We start from the raw sequence: 22992 nt of genomic DNA on the forward strand, positions 1-22992 counted from the left end.
CCCTCGGTGTCTTATCCGCCCCACAGTCCACCGCAGCGTACCAGGAATCGGGAAAATGTCTGAGCTGTCGTCGCCTGTGCTGAAACAATTGTCTCTGCTTCTTCTGCACGAGAGGTACGCGGATAGTATACATATTTATGCTGATGGTTCTACAAACATGCAGTGTTCGTCCGGTGCTTTGGTCGTCCCAGCACGAGCTATTACTATCAGCGTTAGGACTGACCACCCAACGACATCGACATCTGCGGAACTAGCTGCTCTTCGAGCTGCACTTTCTTTCGTCAATCGAGAACCATGAAGACAATGGTCAATCTTTAGTGACTCAAAGGCAGCCCTACAATCTTGGCTATCACCTCTGCGTCGTGGGCCATTCGAACAACTCGTGTTCGATATTAGATGCCTTCTCCATACATCACATGAGAAAGGGCATCGCGTGACGCTTCAGTGGCTGCCAAGTCACTGCGGCGTCATAGGAAATGAAGACGCCGATAAAGCCGCCCAGGCAGCTCTTGAAGACACACAGGAAGAGGCTATACAACTTTCACGGTCCGCCAAAGCCAGCAGGCTGCGAGTGCTTGCGCGGGAGATCACGCTCTCTCTGTGGTGCACACCAAGCCGCCAGACCAACCGGAGCAATCGTCAATATGACCTGCCCTCTCTGATGCATCTCTGTATGCCAACTGGAATCCGCTGAAGTGAGGCCACCCTGCTTTATCGCTTATGGCTAGGGGTGGCCTTCACGATATCTTACTCATTTCGCATTGGAATGGCCGACAACGCTCTCTGCAATGCCTGTCTTTGCGACGAGACGCTGGAACACATTCTGTGCATGTGTCTTGAATATAATAATCAGAGACAGTTCCTCGCGTCCGTTCTAGCGCACCTTGACAATAGACCATTGTCAGTTGCAACTATTATCACATATCGCCGACAGAATACATCGCAGCTGAAGGCGACGAAGGGACTACTTCAGTTTATGAAGGAAACGGGCTTGGACAAGCGGCTGTGACATTGATGTCACGTACCGCGCAAGAGTGACGGATTATAACTAACGATGTGTGTGCCGTGTTATGTGCTCTCTCTATCTCTTCTTTCCTTCTCTCATCCCCCAATCCCGCTCCCATGTGTAGGGTAGCAAACCGGTTGAGCTAAACTTCTTAACCTCCCTGCCTTTCCCTCGCCACTTTTTCCTTACTTCCTTATCAAATGCGTTATTCTGTCCGTTTGAGCTTTTTCTTTAGTATATATGTGGCTAATAACTGGGCTCACTTACCGTGCACCGCAGATTGTGGACCACGTAACAGGCCTTCCACTGGGAGTCGGCGAAGTGGGTGAAATCACATTTCGAGGCCCGCATCTAATGAGAGGCTACCATAACAAGCCGGAAGCTACAGCGGAAGTTTTGGACGAAGACGGGTGGTTTCGATCAGGTCAGATCATTATGTTGACAAAGTTTAGAATTCTAAGATTTCAGTAGTATTGAACTGCAGAAGTTCAATCGTGAGATTCAGTCATGGAACTTTGCTGAGCACAATGTACGTGGCGGCGTCAATATGGTCAGTCTGAAGATGTATTTGAACTTTTCTACACAAGAAAGTAGATGCAGTATAACTTGTATCGAGTGGCGCCTACATAATATTAGAGCCGCTACTCCAAGGCTTACCTCATCGCTTGAACCCCATGATTTGTGCATATATATATATAGGTGCATATGCGTCGATATATAAATAGAATGTCGAAGCAGGTTCTCAATATTGGCTGTTGCTTGGTTAGCACCGCAATTTTCTGTCATCCCGGTAGTCTTGCAGTGCATTAATATGTCGAGTGGAGGTGGTGAAGACTATGTTTTATTTCGGCAGTTGCGATGTTCTTTTGTTTTATCTCTGTCACCGATAATCGTAGTACAGTGATATGCGGGGAATGAATTTATGTCGACTGAAAATCAAAAGCGGAACTATTATATGAAGAGGTTCGTGGAGGTTACTGATAATTTCAAAAGATTATTTGGTTTATAAATGTCACCGGACGCCATTCGAACGCAACAACTTACGCTTGCTTTTGAATAGTTAAAGGGAAAACCTGCAAAATCGCGAAATATTTAGATAGTAACATATCCGTAGAAGCCATCGCCCGATACTTAATTGGAGCTCTTTGGCCATCTCTGGCCCCCTGCACCAATGAAACCCACATATCATCAACTCTCTACCGATAAACCACATGGCAGAAGACACATTTGTATAGAGTCTGTAATTGTGATTCTGAGATTTTCATTGCTTCGACTGTATGTGACATACACTGTCTCTGTCGAGAGACAGCTGTCTCTCGGTCTGCAATTTTGTGCACACATATAATTCGTGTGTTCAGTGCGCAGAAGCTACATAAACATTCGTGGATAAGTGCTCATGCAGCGTACCAGTTTCTCACGGCAAGGCTTGTGCTAGAATACGGACAGCCGAGCGAGACAGGTTTTTTACATAATTTTGTAGAACAACCGCAATCTTCTTTACCGCATGGCAAAAGATTATGCAACATTTCCGGGAAATTGACTAATTTGTCAGCATAACAGCACATGTAAGTACACAGGAATCTGCACATCGTACAAGATAAAACAAAATGGATAAACAGTGGCTTCCGCAGACACGATGATTTCGATCAGCGGCCGATATCAAGACCTGTAGATCGATTGCTGGTGCCTCATCGTCACAGCACAATTACGACAATTGGCCCCGTCGACTTTAATACCGGGGTAGGCTCTATCCGCATTGTCCGATTCCGAGAACACGCCATTAAATACCTCGCAAATGAAAAGCACAGTGTACACCACTGATGTGAAACTGACATACATATTTAAAGCGTAGCGACGGAAAACGCTTCTGTCGCGGCGTGAACTTATGTCATTGCTATAGAAATAGGCACATTTCTAACGCCACGACATACCGTGTCTGTTGACGCGAAAGAGAATTCCTTTGCGACGTCAGAATTGCTGTCGCGATAGAAAGGTTTTGTTGCAACTTCAGAACTCTTGTTGTTGTGACAGAACGTTTCTGCTGCAACTTCCGAACTAGAGGTCAACACTCTGTCGTAACGTCAGAAATGTTTGTCTCAACTACATAAACGACAGGAACTTCTGTCGTACGACAGAAATTTTTGTATTTGCGACGGCAATTTTTGTTGTCTTTTTCAACTGAGAATAGTTTAAAAGACAATTCCAACACCGTAAATATAATTAGCTAGACAGAAGACAAGAAATTTTAAGCTAATGGCTGTTCAAATAATGGTTTAGTCTCTGATGAGCTTAAGAAAAAACAGAAGTAGCTGAATGCATCAAGCTCCACGAAGATAGTGTGTTTGCCCAAATAATATAGCTTAGAATTGGGAGAGATATAACTTTATTTAGTGTCCACCAGTTTAAGGGCATAAGTCCAAGCCGTAAACGGTCGTCGGTAGCCCTTGGGGCCTGGCAGCGTCCACAGCCAGCTAGACGGCCCAGAGTTGGTCTTCCGGGGCCGAGCTAAGCCGCGCGGTCTCCCACTGCTCATCATTAGTCATTGTGCGACCCTGTCTGGTCGCCTGATAGCAACTCCATGGAATGTCTGGTAGGTCCACCCGTTCCTTGCATAATTTACACTTATCGAAATACTGGCGTGTGTAGTAGTGGCTATAAGCCACCGCGCTATCGACTACCGTATACGTATTCGTTTGAAGGAGGCGCCAGGGGGCCGCTTGCTGCTTAGAAAGTGTTGGGTCTGCGAGAAGGTACCGGGCCTTTTGCGATCTGTAATGAGTGGTGATCTCCCTGTAGCTAACCATGCCGTCTCCTCTCTATGAAACAGTGGCGTTTCCGTGGCTCGGCGTGAAAGTCCTCGAGTCGCGGCTCGAGCCGCCTCGTTGCCGGGAAGAGAGAAACGCGCGCACAGATGATTTGCCCTGCCTGCTGCTCACGAAAGTTAACCAGGGTCCGTTGTGCTTCCGGCGAGATGCGCCCACTCACGAAGTTACGGACTGCGGCATTGGGCTCGCTGATTACATATTGCCTTGTGTGAAAGCTATGGCTAATGCAACTACCGACTCCTCGGCTACTTCGATGTTGTCAGTTCATATCGAACCTCTTTCGGTCGACCATACGCGCCTACTCTTACGATGCACATGTTCCGGTGGGATATGTACTCTGCCACATCGACGTAGACCAAGGCCTTACAGTCTTGGAATTTCTTCTCTATAGCTCTAGCACGTTCTTCCCGCTCTTCCTTGTGGTTCTCGGGATGCGTGTTTCTAGGTAAAGGGGGTACCTAACATGCTTTCGTATGTCGTGGGCAATGTTTACCTTTCGCCATATTGCAATGGGGAGCTTTTGTCCAATTTCTTGACTGTCACTGCCCGTAGCACTCTGTGCGAGTCTTTCGTATTGTACTATCTTATGAGCTTCTATGAGTTCTTCTATGAGGGCTAGGACTTTGTCTTTCGCCGTGCGTGTGGGAAATCCTATAGCTTATTTGTATGCCCTTCTAATGATACCTTCCATTTTGATCTCCCAGACTTGGAGTTTTAAGTAAGGGGTTTACGTGCACTATGGAGCTAAGAACGAAGGCCTGTACTAGGCGTACCACGTTGGCCTCCTTTATGCCAGAGTGACGATTGGCTGTCCTCAAGATGAGCCTCATTGTTTGTTGAGCACTGTTTTCTAGCATTTGGATGATTTCCCTGTTACACCCGTTTGTCGGTACGTGAACTCCTAGATCTCTGATTTCTCTGGCGAACATCGCAGCCCTCTATTTATCACATACTTTTCAACCTTATGAATGGCTGCTTGCAGAGTTTCTTCTATCTTACCGTCGCAGCCACCTGTTACAGCGTAATGTAATGAGCGCTTCGTCTGTCTCACTCACGTCCATTGTTCAGCTCTGTGACTCGTTTTCTTCAGCAACACACGCTATGACGCAGCCCTTCAATGGGAATTGGCTCGGCGGGTAGGCCTAACGTAGCTTCATTGGACATAACGGTAGAGAGGAGCGATGTATGCGGCGTGCCCCTGCCACCGAGTCCTGTGTCTTCCGATCTGATCGCGCCTGTTGTGATTTGCGCGATGCATGAGGTCCGAGAGGAAGTCATTAACGTACGCGTAGTATCGTGGGCCGACTCGTAACATTTGTAGACTCTCTGAAACAACGTTGTGTGTGATATTGTCAAAATACCTCGTGAGATACAGTCAGTGCAAATATAACTTCGGTGTCCACTGACACCAATGTTATAGTGTTATAGAGTCTTATATAGTTATAGTGTTATAGTGTTAATTAGCTATATACTTAGTGTCTGATATCTCAGGTCTATTATTTGGTGTTTAATTTGTAGCATAATTTCTAGTGTGGATAGCTGCGGCCTGTACCCGATAGTAGTGCGCGGGAGAAGACCGTTTTTGTCCAGGTCGTTATTTAGTCGTGTGAGGACCACGAGCGGCAAAAGCTTGTCAGCGCCCGACGTTGATGAAATGGGCCTAAGATTTTCCAGTTGCAGCTATATGCCTGGATTTTGGATCATTACCATCTGAGCGGTTTCCCGCTGACCTGATATGCTGCCTTGTACCCAGCATTCGTTCAGGTAACTAGTGAGCCGTGCCACATTCATCATCCAGATTTTGCAGGAGCTTGTTACTGATTGCGTCGGCACCCGGCTCGGATTACTTATGGAGCCTAATTAGTTCTTTTTGGACTTCCTCCTCAGTTATGGCACTGTCTAGGTCCGAGATTTTCTTGCCAGTATACAGCTGTTTTTGTTCCTTGGTTCTACATTACCTACGTATCGCGTTTGTATTTCTTGTAACAAGCCATCCCCCGTGCCTGGGTATATGTGAACTGTTTTAGTCAGAGTATGTTTCTGCGCGATCTTGCCATTCTGCGGGTTTAGATGATAGCCCAGAAGGTTCTATGTTTTACCTAGCCCTATCTGTCCCTCCATGATATTGCATGTTGTTTCTCAATTTAGCCAGGTGAGTCTACTCGCATGGTCTTCTGTCTCCATATAGAGCAGGGTGAGCTATCGCCGCAGGGTTTGGCCGCGCTTTTGCTGTAATCAGAGTTTCTGCGTACTGTTTTCTGCCTCAAACATATGTAGGCGTTTAGTATCTGCCTCCTCGAGCCTCGGTGGCTCTTTTGACGCTGTGGTGAAGCTTTTGCATCGAGATTTCCATGTCATCTGTGACTTCGTAGGCCTCCGCCTCACGGATTTCGCGAAAAGTGTCCCATTCGACCGCTATTATTTTGCTGCCTTTCCCTCGAGCTGCGCCTGCGTGCACGATTCCCGCTTCAGTGAAGTGATCCATGCTAGGTTTTCTTTCGAGTTTATCTATTTTAATCGGGCGTGTTCTTCGCTAATGTTAGGTCCGGCGTGCTATCAGTGCTCATGCTGTTACCCATTCTCATAGGTGCCTGGGGGTTCGTTACGATGGTAAGACCCTTTTGTTGGGCGTCTTAGCACAGGTCGCGCCATTTGACGGTCACCTTGCGATATCCCCAAGTCGCGTGTGGTGACTTAATTTCCCCCACGACTACTAGTGCCTGCCTTTCTGCTATATCGAGAACTTTCCAAAACAGGGGGCCAAATCTAAGCCTGCGTTGAGGGCTGCTACATATGTATTTAAAATAGGCTTCCTACTCCTCTACGCGTGGAGATAATCTCAATCAGGGCGTGGCTGACGGCGCTCACGCCAGTGTCGTGTTCTAGGACCGAGAGGTTTCTCTGAACGAATGTTGTAACGGACGCCTTCTCGTCGGCAGCACCGTACGACTTGTGTCCCCATAGTTGTTCCCTCTTCCCGTTTCTTGCAGGAAGATGACGTCTGGGGCCTCCTTTCTATTCACGAACTTCTGCAGGTATTGCCGTTTCCGGTGATACCCATGGCAGTTCCATTGCCAGGTTCTATATTTCTCACTTGAAGCCATGTTTAATTGTTTGAGTCTCCTCGGTGGCTTTGTTGGTTTCCATCATAGTGGGCCGGTTGTACGGTTTGGTTGCTATTTTTTCCTCGCGTGCTCCCGCAGGCCTCGCATCTCTTTGCGTGTTTTTTAGTATTTTAGTTCGGTTTCCATGCCGTCTATTCTTTCCCGTATATCCACGAGCTGTAGCTGCAGCCCCGCAAATTACTGTTGTAACTTCTTGGTAAGCTCCGCGTACATGTCCTCGCCGTTATTTTCTAATTGCGTTGAAATGGTGCTTTCGGTTTCTGGCTCTTCTTTTGCTGTTCTCTTGTGTGGCGGTGCTACTGCCGCTTGTGTGTTAACAGGTGTTGACGCGCGGATAGGCGTATGTGCTCTAATTGGTGTGGCTAGGCTCACGCATCCGACTTTGCTGAAGTTTGGCGTTTTCTTCTCTGAATTTTTTTATTCCCTCCCTTTGCTTAGCACTCTCGCGAGTAATCTGATGTAATAGTTTTCTAATGTGGATCCAATCCTTATCTAAGGCGGAACGGTCGGTACTAGATGAATTAGTGCCGGAGATCGTGTTCGCCCAGCCAATCTGTGTCTTATTGCTTTCGTTGCAAGTCGATGCGCTCCGGGTATCCGTGAGATGAGGCCCCTCCCGGTCTCGATCTGGACCTGGTCCTGGACATGGACTTAGACTGGGATTTGGGCTGGCCGCCACCTCCGACTCCACTGATGAGTCTCAGAAAGGAGCGAGAGCGGCTTCTACCGCCGTCACTGGTGCTGGCCCACGTAAAGAATTCGGCGGTTGCTCGCCACTGCCTGGTGACTCGGGCGGTTTTCCCGCGTAGGCTTCAGTGGCTGTTGCTCATTCTGTTGTTGCTGTTGGGAATCCTACTGCCTCTTTTTTTTGGAGGATATGGGGTCTTGAAGCGTTCACGGCACTTCTTGTCTCACAGGAGGTGTCCCTTCCTTCACAAGGAACACCTTAGTTCACACTGGTGATATTCGGGAGGGCTGGGAGTTCCGCACACGAGGCATTTCTTCCTGTTTGATACCGGCTAGACGTCCGCATGGTGGCGGAGGCGACAACAAGTGGTGCACGTCTCGTGCTGCCTACGCTGTAGTAGGCACCAGTTTTCGCCTCCGTGGTAGTATACGCAGTGTGCCTACTACGTACCTTCAAACACTATCACCACGGAATCGTTCCTGCACAAGCGTCTTGCTTGTAGGTTAGTCTGGTTTCTCCGGTTTACTAGGCTTTTTTGTTAACATATTCTTAAGTGTCGTATTCTCCGATTTCAAGTTTGCCCCCCTTGGAAGTATTCTGCGCGGTGATGCAAGCAGCCGTACTGTAGGTTTGCGATCTAAGCTGAATTTCCGGTATCTGGCTGTAGAATTTCGCATACTCATGCTTCGGCGTACTCCATATCATGGTGTTTTGCCTTGCCTTAATTCGAAGCCTGTCTTCTCCGGCTTCTTCCAGTGTTAGTTCGGCCGCTCGCAGCACGCCATCGTTTATGTATGCAATGTGCAATTGCGCCATGTCGAGTCTGGAGAACGATTATGAAGACCTCGTTCGGCTGGTGCGGCTGCCGTTGTGCCATCCATCAGCCGGCGCATGCGCCCAGCGCTCGTGGATGTCCGCGCCATCGCAGCCGACGCATCTTCGATGTTTGTTACTTGTTCGTTGAAACCTGGGCTTACGTTGGCTCTACGACGGCGTTCATGGGCGTCGTTCAGCCCGGGTCGTTGTACTCCTCCGGGCAGATTGCCTCCCCGTCAACCTCCATGACGCACATCTTCACGGTATCCGGCTCGCGGTGAAACGGAGGTCTGACTGCACCCCGAGTCGAAAGTCACTCCGTTCAGGGCGTAGAGGACGATATAGTCGTAGGGCTAGTTAGGGTTAACTGGGCCGCCGGCGTGGCGGCGCACAAAAATTGTCGTCGTGACCGTGAAAATGGCCTACTTGCCAAAATAATGGTGTTTACGGATGACGATGGCCTTCTGGTGCCTGTTGTCGTAGTGCTGGAGTAGTAAGCTGTGTTCTTTCGGCCCCTACCATCAAAAAAATTTCGAAGCCCATGTGCATGCCGTCCGGTCGACTCGGCCTCCTAGCCATGTAGTAAAGGTAAAAAGTAATTTTTCGAGTAAAGAGTAAGAATATCCAAGGGAAAATCGGAGAGTTCAGGCAAACTTTTAGCCAAGAACAAAGATACGAGAAACGTTTTGTCGTGTCTTTTTCCTATGCTGATGCGGTTTTTGTGAAGCCCTCATTAATGTCACCTAAAGTGATGCATCGAGCAAGCTTTTCACAAACTTGGTAATTTGATGCAGGTTGCCACAATTTAGTAAAACAAGGGTGCAGTACATTTCAAGAACGCATTCCTGGACAAATCTTCAAAAAATCATTCGTGTATAAGTGATACCTCTGGTAAATGGTATGCGATTTACCCATTTATTTTAGTATGTAAATTTAAGCATGTACACCGAAGGAACCTAAGAAATTCACAGTTAGGGGAGCGAGACATAAAAATAGGAAGAAAATCTGAACAGTTCAGATAGGTTCGTGCACTGCTCCACAAGGTAGCGAACAGAGTGATTCAAATTGCCACGCTAGTCTTTGAAATAAGACATGTTCCCTAGAACACCAAAGTTGATTGGTTAGTATGTTCTACTTATGTAAACACGTAATACATGATGTGGCCACAAAATAGCCAACCAGTGGCATAACCGAACTGATCCCAATATTTTCGTCGTTATACTGCACTCTTGCCATCTGAAACAAATCGACAACCGCTCGCAGCTATGGTACTCGCCGGCGGACTACGATACCTACAACTCGCCAAGCGAGGTAATTATGCCATAAAAATAGAGGTTCATGAGCTCTGATAATGCGGTCATTTAATGTATGATACAAAAACAACGACACAAAAGGTCACAACGCATTTGAGCCCAATCGGATGTATTTTCGCAAAGGTGGTTTTTATTTACCACATTTTACGTTTTTGTGCTCTTCTACAGCTAGAACAACTAAATTGTATGGAAGTAGATTTAGCCTGCTGAAAATAGCGTTCTGCGCTAGGTGAGTCTCTACATAGAATACATATACTGTAGGCTCAATTTTCTAAAGATGACTTGAACTCCACAATCAATTTGATTCAATATTCAGGAAACAGCGCTTATTTGCCTGTTTCCAGTAGCATCGTTTAAAGGTACTCGCATGTGACATTCAACGTCTTTTCTCAAGGAACAACAGCAGAAGGTATGTCGGTTGCGCGGAAGTTGAAGGCCACCCGCCTCATCTCACCTTGTTCTTTTTCCATTCAGGCTTACATGGTTTTCTTTTTTCTTTAAGTTGAAGAAGCTGATGGCGAGCTACAGGGAACGCTGACATCATCTGAGTATGAAATTTACAGTCTTCTATATCACATGCGTCACAATCGCAGGGGATGCGGGCTATCGCGACGACACCGGGAAGTTGCACGTTGTGGAGCGCCTTAAGGACATGATCAAGTGCCTGGACCAGCAGCTCGCCCCGGCAGAGCTGGAGGCTCTGCTTTCACAGCATCCACTGGTGGCAGAAGCCGCTGTAGTAGGCATTGACCACCCGGACCTGGGCGAGGCACCCACAGCCTTTGTTGTGGCCGAAGGCAGTATCGAAGAGGAAGAGCTCAAGCAGCTAGTAGCTGGTGAGGAAGTCACACTTAAGGACAAAAGTGTTGCTGATTGTAGGTCCAATAATTTTCTACTTTTCAGTTTCACAGTTGGTGTCGTGTCTTACCGTTTATCTATGTGTTGAAGTGCGAAATTTAGCGCCTGAGTCAGCATTGGTGTGTCATTTTTATAACCCGTATGTACTGGCGAAGGTGAGTGTTGTGATTTGATGAGAGCAGGTCAAGTGACGCTCCGATAATTTTAGGGCAATGTATTGAACACATCACAAAATGTATTTTAAATGAGCAGTGATGCAATATGTGATCGTAACTACCGCCCGTAGCATGAAGTAATTTTCCAGCTCAACAGTGTGTTGTTCCACTAGGATAGCAATTCCCACATTTCTTTGCCCCCCTGTCAGAAGTGTCACGAACAGCTTGTTTTGACGCGCAGGAAGGGCTACACAGATAGCATGAATGGCGATCATGAGGTCACATGTAGCAAGCTTTAACCTCCCCACAAACACCAGCCGCGACGATACATCCCTATAAAGCCTGCACTACTATGGTATTTGTACTAACCTTTAAGTCAAATGTGAACCGGACGCCGGCCAAAAACATAATAAGAAAAAAAAGAACAAGGCGTTTCCACTCCCATACGGGGAAGTTGTTCACAATGACAGCAAATGAAGGCGATGGGGGTGGATGATTATGTACGTATGAATAGACGGCACAAACAGCAGGCACTATTTATTTATTCATTTATTTATTTAAGGAAATACTGCCACTCTGAATGCCAGACTTTAGGTGGGGCTGAACGATACGTTGAAATTAACACAACAAACAAAATACAGAACAGAATGAAATGCAGAGCTAATATTACAGCAGAAAAAAAAGAACAGCAATAATTGTATAGAATGAAAGCCCTAATGATATATAAATCAAAATAAACTGAAAAACATACTACAGCAATATTAACTAACACGACCTAAGCACCATAGGAATACCAACTACCACTTATGGGACATAATAGAAATGGTCGAACCGATACACAGACCGTACGAAAATATAATATCCAATAACAAGTAAAAGAACTTCGTACAAGGGCAGGGCAGCAAATAATGTCGAGAGCAATAATATGAGCAAACTGGAGCACATTTATTACGAAAGCGACAAGTTACATAGGAGTTAAAGCAGTCGGCTTTGAGTGTTTTGGGGTTAGAAAAAAAGAATCTGTAGAAATGAACGAAAGTAGAACTCACAGTAAGATGGTGCCGGAAACGCACCAACGAACAATTTCAGCAGATGGGCGCTTTCGAGAACGTCGGGTGGTAAATTATTCCAGTCGTTGGTCATACGAGGAAACAAGGAATACTTGCATATATTGGAATGGCAGAGGTGTTCAGTAACTTTTTTAGGGTGAGACGAACGCGTTTCGCGGCGGAAGATTGGTTTGATGTACTTACTTGTTCTATTGTAAACTTGTTATTATATATGATAGAATAGCTTCAGTCTTTTGCAATGCCGCCTGAGTTCTCAAGATTCCAATTTTGCGCGTTTCAAAAGAGCTGTTGGCGTTTTAATTTCGTGGGTTGCCCTAGGTAGTGCCTGTCTTAAATATCCTAGTTTCCCCAAAGGCTTCTTTTTTTTCAATGTTTCATAGATGTTGATTCCAACTTAAATCAGATGGAATGACAAGGACAGGGTACGTATATACTGAAACAAAAGACAAGCAATGATTGCCCAGGCAGTATTGGAATTTTAAAGGCTCTTTCTTGCGGTTTATAGTCATCGCCGCAGTTCTTCCGTGTGGATGTTCATTGGCCATGTTGAGCACCAATTTTAAATTTTATCTAAGGAGTCATTCAGAAGAACCTGGTCACTGTATGCGTTAACCTCCTCATAGAGCGCATAGTCGTCAGCGAAAAGTCGTATCTTGACGTGAACATTGTGGACGATATCGTTAATAAAAACCAAAAAGAAGATAGGCCCGAGGATAGATCTTGGTGGTAAGCCGGATTGAACCGGCTCAGACGACGAATTGCTGCCATAAACCGTGACGCACTGATGGCTGCAGTGTAGATATGATTCTATCCAAGCTAATAAAAAGTCGTTTTTCAGAACGGGTTTCAGTTTGATAAGAAGCTCACGGTGTGAAGCACGGTCAAATGCTTTTTCGAAATCTAAGAACAGGATATCAATTTGGCTCTGTTTGTCTAGGCCAATGACAAGGTCGTGTGCCGTTTGGAGCAATTGCGTGATTGTCGGCAAACCGCGTCGGAAGCCATACTGACGACTATTTATTAAACCATTGCTTTCTATTAACAGATAAATGCGCTTGAATATTATGTGCTTCAGTACTTTAACACACGTCCATTACAGAGATACAGGTCTGTACGCGGATGGCATGGACCGCTTTGTCTATTTTTGGTATGGGAGTTACTTTGGCGTGATGCCAGTCATCGCGAAGTTCTGCCCGAGCAAGGGATTTGGGAAATATTAGATTCAGATACTTAGAACATCATTCTGCGCATTTTACTAAAGGGCAGTCGGCAGCTTGCCGATTCCGCTGGATTTCTGATCCTCTAGCTTAAGCAAAAGGGAAAACACTCCCTCCTCTTCTATGTGCATATTGTCAATTGGTAGTAACACATGAAATGAAAGAAACTCAGGGTCTTTACCGTTATCGCTAGTAAAACTGAGCAGAAGTATTCATTTAAAACGCATGCAATTTCAGAACTGTCAGTGACCGCATTATTGTGTATAACGAGATTAGGTACCGATTTTTTCTTCGGTGAAAGATACCTCCAATATGTCGCCGGGGACGAAGAAATAAAATTTTTAGTTGCACATTTTGGTAGTAAGCGTTGGCACCGGCAATAGATTCTTTCATCTGTAGTGTCCGTTCGCCAATCTGATTTCTTGCTATTTTACGTCGCTTGAATTTTTGTTTTGCCTTTTTCACTCTTCGTCCCTGCGTAATATTTCTTTGGTCATCCAGGGGTTTACATTCCGAGGTACTTTCCGCTTATGTGGCCCAAAGTCATCAAAGCATTTTTCACAAGGTCCGTAAAAAAATTCCACAGGTGGTCAACTGAATGCCTATATGACTCGTAGATGGAGAAAAAGTATGAAAATGAGCTGTCTAGTCAATGTAGTACGTCAACATCGCTTGCACGAGAAAATATAGCCGCATACGATTCCCGTTTGATGATATTACAGGCATAACGTAATTGCATTTGAAGGCATACAATCTTATGGTCTAATATGGCCTCGAGGATATGGATAGTAGCATTACGCTTCAATACCATGTGGTTGACGAAGAACAGATATAAGACCGATTGTCTGGTACTTTGAAGACGAGCAGGTACTTTAACCAGTAGCGTTAAATCATAAAACACTATAACGTCAAGAAGAGGTACAGCATTACTTGCGAGTGCATACGGAAAATCATTTTCCCAGGCAACATGGGAACATTAAGGTATCCGACAAGCAATAAATTACAGGAGTGATTTCTCTTAGACAATAAGAAGTTAAGTCTTTCGTAGAAGATATTATCGGAACCCGGGGGCCTATAGAAGCCTCCTATTATCGGAATGCATTCTTTCAAGGCGATTTTAGCAATGACACATTCAACTCCTACCATGTAGCCAGTCCTAAAATTTGTAACGAGTCTTTGAACATAATCGCAACTTCACCACCGCGCGAATCTCTGTCATTTCTGTGGAGGCTGTAACGCGCGGGTAGAAGCTCAGTCATTAATGTCACTATCGAACCATATTTCAGTAAGCACTATGATTTCTGGATTATGCGCGATGACTATACTCTCCAAATCAGTGGTTTTATTAAGAATGCTGCGAGCGTTTATATTTATAGCAAGTTAAATTTTCTGTGCTCTTGTTTGGTCCTCCATCTCTCCGCCTCGTCCAACCGGAATTCCTCGAAACTGGTACTCTTGCCAGTTGTTCGTCACCGAATTCAGAAAATTCGCTATGAACACGAGCCTGAGGCGAGCCTGACTGTCTTTCCCGATTCGCGTAGCTTGGCTGCACTATCCTAGAGCTGCTTTCTAAGTTGCCTAGAGGCAGCGAAAAAGTCGTCAGATACAGACATGCGTTTTCCTTTTAGTTTGAAGCAGTTTTTAAGTACGCTTATTTTTTAGCGATGATCGAACTATTTCAGTATCACAGGCCAAGGTTCGTTCTGCTGGCGACGCCCCATCTGTGCATTCTTTCTACTGAGCGCACATTAACGCCCAACTTGTTTTGAAAAATATCAGCGACGACCTTGTCATTAAGAGAATCGATTGTTTCGTTCTCGCTTTCTTGAATATTGAAAACGATAAGGTTGTTGCGTCTGCGTCCATTTTCTAAACCCACGAGTCTTCTTTCGAGGTTCTGTACGCTTTTTTCGATGCTGTCTACTTTTTTAAGTTATATTCAATAATGTCTATTCCTTTTTGTATGCATTTCTGGCCGTCAAGTAACTGCTTGAGAAGTTCTTAGGTACTAGGTCCGGGATTGGGCTCAATGCCCCGCACAACATCAGCAAACACAAAATAAGATTCTGCACATTAACCAAGAGTGCATGCATGTGGTTTAGGCACGCCAGCTGAATAAAACAATGATGACTTGCTTTAACTGTGGAATAATCGTCATCAACCAATACAACGGATGGCCAAGGTAAATATACCTGGTAGCGAAGCCTCTATAGGAGCCCATACGTTCAAATCATGGTGGTTCATCGGCGGTTCATGGGGCTTAGCGCCATATGTATCTGGACGGAACACTTCCGGCGGAAGAAAAAAATAATGTGATGCCATATCCCTTAAAAACAGAAGTGACCTAATTTTGTTCTCGAAGGCGCGAAATTTGTTTCGTAGGCCTGCCTTTAGAGCTATATATTCAAATGCCCCGCCATTCGACTTGATGGGCGTTTCGAGCTTTCAGCGCGGAAAGCGATGCAGGAAAAGGCCCGCCGTACGGTTGTCGAAATCTCACTTGTGCACAGAACATACTTTCTTTGGAAGCCGACGAAAGGTTTAGGTGTAGAGTACTGCTCCTATCGCCGCACGCAAAGTTCGTCGGCCAGCGCATGCAGTCGCACGAAACAACTAAACAATTATCTGGCGATCGTAACTCACTACTTTTGATTGAGCAGGGGAGGAAGCAACGAAGCTACCCGCGTGACCAAATTCAGACAAACATTGACAATCAAAAACGCACAACGGGAGAGGGGGGCGTAATTACACAGATGAGCTTCACGAGCACGCCTTTCTGCACATTTCAAGAGCTACATTGCATTGCGAGTGACAGCGGCATCAACGCCCCCTGTAACGATGAGCGCTGAAGAGAAATGTGTGTATTATTAATTATAAAATTAAATAAAACTAGTAATTTAAGTCCTTACGAATATATAATATCGTTGAGAAATTTTATTTTCGTTGAATGAATATAACCGCGTCTTGCTTGAATTAAAAAAAGCTTGTTTTCCTCAATGTTTCTTCCCTCCAAACATAGTCGCGCTTCAATCGCTTCTGCCGTAACCACCTTTGCTGATGTCGGTGACAATTTGTACTTAACCATTCTTCGCCCGAAGCTTCGCGACCTATTTGGATCGACCTTGGAATAGCAACGGGTTTGACACGACGCCGCTCCTATGCCAGCTGACGTGCCCACTGAGCGAATGTTGGTGTAGCAGTCTTTTTACATCCATGGTCGATGTAGTCGAGGCACCATCACGCGGTGTCGCAAGATTCAGCACGTGTAGTTGCTGGTCGGGATTCCATTGGTGATGCGGGTGCGCAGAATGAATGAACAGAGAAAAGGCTGCCGTCATAGCGGTTCAGCGTGGTATCAGTAGTCTGGATTGATAATGACTCGAGATGCAAATGCGAGTTTAGATTGTTTTCAATGGCTAGCACATGCACCGTAACCCACTCAAAATCATGTTCTTCTGACACAGAAGACTCAACAAGAGCCTTAGAAGACACTTTTTGTTCTTTGATGTCATAAAATGTTTCCTCGAGGCGCCTTCGATAATTACCCGTCTCGCCGACGTAGACGATATGACAGTCTCCAAAAGCAATATTATGCACAACACCTGGGTACATGTATTTCGGAAGCCTGTCTGTGACATTTACAAGCACGTTTTTAAGTTTTTTTTGGGGGGTGGCACATGTGCAACGTGCACATTAAAGGAACGAAGTACGCGGCCTGCCCAAGGTCGATCCAAATAGGTCACGAAGCTTCGGGAGAACAGTGGTTGTGTACGAATTGCCACGGAAATCAGCAAGGATGGCAATGGGAGCAGCGATTGAAGCGTGACTATGTTTGGAGGGAACAAACATTGGGAAAGGAAAAAAGTGTTCTTCAATTCAATCGAGACAGTTAGATTCATTCAACGAAAATAAAATTCTTGGTCCATTTTATATATTTGCGACGAGTTAAGAAAGTACAAGCTTATTTAATTTTGTTATTATTAATAAATGCATTTCTTTCAGCGCCAATCGTCACAGGGGTCGTTGACGCCGCTATCACTCGCAATGCAATGCACCTCTTGAAATGTGCAGAAATGCGTGCTCGTGAAGTTCATCTGTGGAAATACGTCCCGCTCACACGTTCTGCTATTTTGCTTGTCGAAGCTTATCTGAATTTGGTCACGTTGGTTACCTTCATCGCTTCTTAACCTGTGCAGTCAAATCTAGGGAGGTACGACCACCAGATAATTGTGTAGTGCTTTTCGTGCGACTGGCCGACGGGCTTGGCATCCGACGATAGGATCAGCACTCTACATCTAAAGCTTTCGAGAGACTCCAAAGAAAGAATGTCCTGCGTAGGGGCGCAAATTCGACAACCGTACAGCTGGCCTTTTCCTGCATCGCTTTCCGCTCTGAAAGCTCGAAACGCCCATCAAATCGAATGGCGGGGCAGTGGAATATATAGCTCCAAAGGCAGGCCAACAAAACAAATGTCACGCCTTCGAAAACAAAATGACATCACTTCAGTTTGGCGTCACATCATTTTTTCTTCCGCCGGAAGTGGTCCCTCCAGATACATATGGCGCTAAGCCCCATGAACCGCCGATGAACCGCCATGTTTTGAATGCATGGGGTCCTATGGAAGCTTCGCTACCAGGCGTACTTATCTTGGGCTGCGTACTTCGCTATCGGGAGCGTATGGTATCGCAGCACGTATACGACGAATAAACGTGGAGGAGGAAGCACTAGGCGGCCGCTGTAGATGACGCTGCACTGAAGCCACAACTGATAATGATTGGGGGTCGGGCCCATGTCCTCACCATTGAAAGAAATCTAACCTCGCGTTTGCATCTCGAGTCATTACCAATCCAGGCTAACGATAGCGTGCTGAAACGCAATGACATCAGCCTTCCTTTCGTTTATGCCGGCTGTTAGCGCCATCTACTCATACGTATAAATAATCATTTTGCCCTTAGTTTGCTTTTATTGCGAACATGGCCGCCATATAGGAGCCGAAACCCATTTTTTTTTCATGTTTTTGCTTGGCACCTGTTTTACGTTTGGTTATGAGCAATCCGGACCAGACGGGTTTTCGTCAAGCACTTCTCGTGCCAACCTTTAGTTAATTGCTAAACTAAATATTGCTGCCTCTTTACCTTTAGCATGAAGGCTACTTTGTATGAGGAAAGCCGTGTCGTCCGAAGGCACATTTGACGCAGCACGTCTCCCTATCACAGGATGCGCACTTACTTCTCATGTGAAAAATAATATTACTGTATTGTGCTAATAAAGTGTTTATAGCGAGAAAATAATTACCTTGTAATGGGTGCCTGTAGTTATGTGCTCAGATGACTTTTAATACGATGTCTGGGATTTGTACTCAAAAACCCACTAACTGTTCGAGCTCTTTCACAATAGGAGTCCTTAATTTCATTTAATTTATTTACCTTAAAGGGACACTAAAGGGAAATAATAAGTCAAGCTAAAGTGATAGATTGGTGCTCGAAAATCTCTAAGGTGTCAATATTATTGCAAACAAAACTTTAATAATCGAGATAAATGCAGGACATGGTTAGAGACTCCCGGGACATTCAAGCACTTGCCCGATGACGAAAGCACACCTCAGTTAAATTCTGTCACTGCTAGGACTCAACTACTCGTTGCGAAGAACATCCTCGTATTGTATTATAACTTGATATGAAATGCTACTTGTCCAGTGGCATTTCATGTTTAGAAAAAAGAACTCATTGAAATTACCGTTGACAACGACGCGGACGGTCGAAAGGTTTCGTTTTCGCTTGACTCTGCGCCGCCCACGCTTTCGCGTTTCAGTACTTTCCTAATTGCCTAGTGCTGCGCTGGTGTTGCTGGCTCGTGAAACTGGCACTAACTGCAAGTAACAGAGAATTCAACTTCCATTTGATGTCGCGGTATGCCCGAACGGTCTACGCCACTTGACCAAAAAGCAGTTGCAGCGGCGAATCCGCCGCTATCTCTTCACTCGGTACCGCCGTCTGTCGGGTGCCGCTTCACTTACTGACTACTGGTGGTGAAGGCGTGTTCAACGTCACCACTCCCCCGGTTTAGTGGCGGGAGATTTGAATTTCGAAAACGGTATTCGGACCCTTCAGACGCATTTTCTCGTAAACTAAGTATTTTCTTGTCGCGAAACAAGCGTTGAGATGTTTCTGGAATGGTATTTAACCTGCCTACGTCGACTTAGCAATGGCCTTTAGTGTCCCTTTAAAAGGCTTCACAGGAATTTCATAGCGTAGGGGAAGAGGAGAGTACTGATCATGAAAAGAAATTAACTCAAGTACAAAATAAAATATGACTACATGAAGTTGGTGTGATAAACGAATTATATACAAGTGATATAAGAGAATAGAACATACAAACAAGAAATCTTAATATGCATAATAAATTGCATCCGCATATCATGTGCACCAACAATCAAAAATACACCACTGAACGTGAGTACATAGTTGCAATTTCTTTTTTACCATTGGTTAATTCTTCAATAAACTGTCCACTCTCACTAACGCCGGCAGTACAGAATGAAAATCAGTTGTACTAGTTATTGGGCAAATGCGAAAAATAAAATCTCTGGAGATTAGTGCTTGCAAAAGGAGGTTGAACTTTGAAATCGTGGTCATTATGTGCCAAATACGTAGCTATGTTTTATTCTTCTCGTGTAGTTATTACAAAGATGAAATAGTGATGTAAGAAAGGAAGCTACGCTATCTTGCTTATGGTTTCCAGTGTGAAGTAGTCATGCGTGTACATGTGAAGTTTTGTCTTAAAACAAAATTAGCTCCTTAATTGAGCAAGACTTCCAGTTTTTTGATGAGGTCAAATGAATGTTGGCTGCTTATGCATTATGCACACACCACTGCTAGGCCTTTATTAGACGCGCATGCGCGAGGTTAAGCGTCTTAGCTCGTACGGGACAAGGAACGCTGAAGGTATATAAAATTTTGACGAGTATTAGTAAAGACATCGTCTATATGCGTTTTCCATGGACCGCTTGTAGTCAAATGTGCTGAAGTATATCTAAATGGATCGACTGCTTCTATAGGCTCCGAATCTGTAGCATATAGTGAGAAGCTGCATTGGTTTGTTTGCTAAACCTCATCAGCTTGGTCTTGTTTGTGATAAGTTTTATTTGGCAATGAGCCCACAAATTACTCAGCTTCTCCAGGTAGTTTTGCAATGTTAGGTTAAGCGTGCACCAGCATTCTATCGCGAACGTAAAGGAGAATTACTATATGGGTTATGACTCCGTGAAATGGTTGAAGTGCAGGAAAAGTGTAAATACATTAGTGTAACATATACTGAAAGGTTGGTATACTTGTATGAACCATATACAGCTGATCAGTATATGAATCCAGCAGGGGGATACAAGGATGATACGAACTGAATTACACGCGCTGCCGTGTAAAACGAACGAATACAAACAATAACTGGTGGGAAAAAACACTACGGTAACACTACGCAATATATGCACGTCACAGCAAGGTAATTGTGGCTGCTTCGTTATACAGGCAACAAAGTTAAATGAAAAAAACGTCATGGTTTTGCTAGACCGATGATTATCAGCCTATGTCTTGTACGAGTAAGACACTTGTTCGTTTGTTAAAGCATGCTGGTAGAATAGTGCCGACAACTTCTGTTGTCATACCTGCAAGACAGTTAAAGCGTACTGCAACATCTTTTTAAGGTAAGAGACCGTGAAAAACAAATACAGTTATTATAGCGAAACTACTCGCCCAATGATGTGGCACTACACAGTCACAACTTTCGACGTTCGCACGTACTCGCTGCTAGGGGAGTTCAGGGCATCTGTTATTTTTTACTCGGACTTGAGGTTTCTATTCTGTCCATAAATCAGTGTCCGCGAACCGCAACCTACAAGAGTAAGTTGCTTATAAACTGTCGACGCAAAAGGTGCCACTTTATTTGCCACTAGGCAGGATAGCCATGATAAGTGGTGACGTCATCGAACGCGCTCAGCGATTAGCTACCAAAGTGCTGGAGCTACAACCGCAGAAACTAGCCCTTTCCGTATATGCCAGCACATTCTCCGATTGAATGTATCCACTGGTCCGATGTAGGAGTGAAATTGAGGAGTAAATTTTGACTGCTGTAAAGCTGGTAATTTTTACTTTGTACGTATAAAAGTCCCGATGCAAAAAGAAAGTAACTTCCAAAGAGCTCAAAGACCATTGTCAACAGTTTCAAGGGGGCGAAATGGAGAGAAATAGCAATGTGAGTAAATATTTGATGATTAGAGCATAGTACTACGAGTATATCATTACTGTTTCGAAAATTTCGCTGGTCGTTATGTGCTGGCTTAAAGTGTATAAAAGTTCTTACGTAAGCTTGGAATACTGGTACAAAGCTTACACTGGTAGTGTTGAGGATAGGATAGGAATAAACTTTATTTGTCCAACGGTTATTGCTGTTGGTGCCCGGGGCTAGGCTACCAGGGGTCCATCGCCCGAGGAATATCCGTTGCATATTGAACATTTTGAGAATGTACAGACTTTAAGATTTATATCCCAAGGAACCTCAAAGAGATAGCCTGGAAAGTTCACTAAGAGGGAAGTAGGGTAAGAACACTTTTGTTTATATTACAGGATGATGGAGACAGTGTTAAACACAGTCTCAACGGTATAGTGCAAATCGCATGTTCATTCAGCCTAAGTTAACCGATTGTTAATTGCTACGTTATATGTAAGTGACGCGGATTTTACCATACTGAGCCCAACGCGAAGCAGCAGCATACATTTCGTAGCCCTGAAAAGCATTACAGCAAATCTTGAAAGCATTGCTTAGAAAGGCGGGATTCCTCTCTGTAATTGTTTATGCGTACACGACAGCCTTTTTGGAAAACTTCTTTAAAGTTTTTCTGAGGCTTCTTCGTTTTCGTTTTTTTACGCAGAACAAGCTGCGCGCCACAAGCATCTTCACGGTGGGGTCGTCTTTGTCGACCACCTTCCAAAGACGGACACGGGAAAGATCATGAGGAGACAACTTCGGTCGAACTACTTGAATACATATTCAAAAGGACCATGAAACCCTTAAGGGAGGAAATTCCGCAAGCACATATTGCATTCTACTTGCTTGCTTAGCAGAGTATTATTGGAACGGTATCATTCAACAACGTTGCTTCCAGTGAGACACGTAAAATAAGCAGAGCAAATGAATATGTGGAACACCATCAACATCAAGCTCGCACAACTAAAGCTCATTCGGCAAGCTCAACCTTCTCTGCCATTCCCTTTCAGACCAGCCATATTTTATTATATCATGACATATTGCTGACAGTTTCAATAAATATGTGTTTCTGAAGGTCGGTGCCTCGAATGCCTCTGCTATCTCTTTTTTTTGCGAGTGATGAGTTATGAAAGGTTCATTTGTAAGGTGGATTAATTTTAGTTGCATGATTAATTGACGTCTTAGCGACCGCAAAGACAGCAATATCACGGCGATCAAAGATACGTAGTGGACCTATTTTCAAGATATTAACACCTTTCGATGAACAATTTTTAATTCCTTGACATGCATGACAAAAATTTTAAAATGCATTTCCGTTTGTTCGGCATATAATGAAATGCGTAGTATACCATATTTATAATTCGTCATTTTAAATTGTCATTTTGGCGTTCCTCAGGGGCATGATAAGTTCAATGACTGGAGTTGTCAACCGAAAACTGGAAGAAAGATCCGTGATATCGGCTTATGGTAACCACAGCGTGGTTAACAACTGAGCCCGCAGAGCCCCTATAGCGCAAAATCCTGGAATGAAATGCTACTGAACAAGCCTCACGATGACTGTCAACGGTAACGCCCTAGGATGCAAGCATTACAGCTACACAACGTATTGCCATCGTCGAAATGAGTGTTGTACGAAGCCTGTACTGCACTGGGATTCCTA

At 44.8% G+C, this 22992-nt stretch overlaps 1 protein-coding gene across 1 annotated transcript in view; it reads left to right on the forward strand.

Annotated features, from left to right (window-relative positions):
• The window catches only part of LOC142586104 (uncharacterized), a 76611-nt gene extending 54233 nt beyond the window's left edge, over positions 1-22378 (forward strand). The window contains exons 9-11 of the mRNA XM_075697362.1: positions 1286-1430; positions 10367-10609; positions 21997-22378. Of these exons, the coding sequence (XP_075553477.1) occupies positions 1286-1430; positions 10367-10609; positions 21997-22130 (522 nt within the window). The 3' untranslated portion in view covers positions 22131-22378. The remainder of the gene's footprint in view (positions 1-1285; positions 1431-10366; positions 10610-21996) is intronic.
• Positions 22379-22992: the final 614 nt, after the last annotated feature.

Source organism: Dermacentor variabilis, chromosome 6 (assembly GCF_050947875.1).
Source record: "Dermacentor variabilis isolate Ectoservices chromosome 6, ASM5094787v1, whole genome shotgun sequence".
Classification (NCBI taxonomy): Eukaryota; Metazoa; Arthropoda; class Arachnida; order Ixodida; family Ixodidae; genus Dermacentor; species Dermacentor variabilis.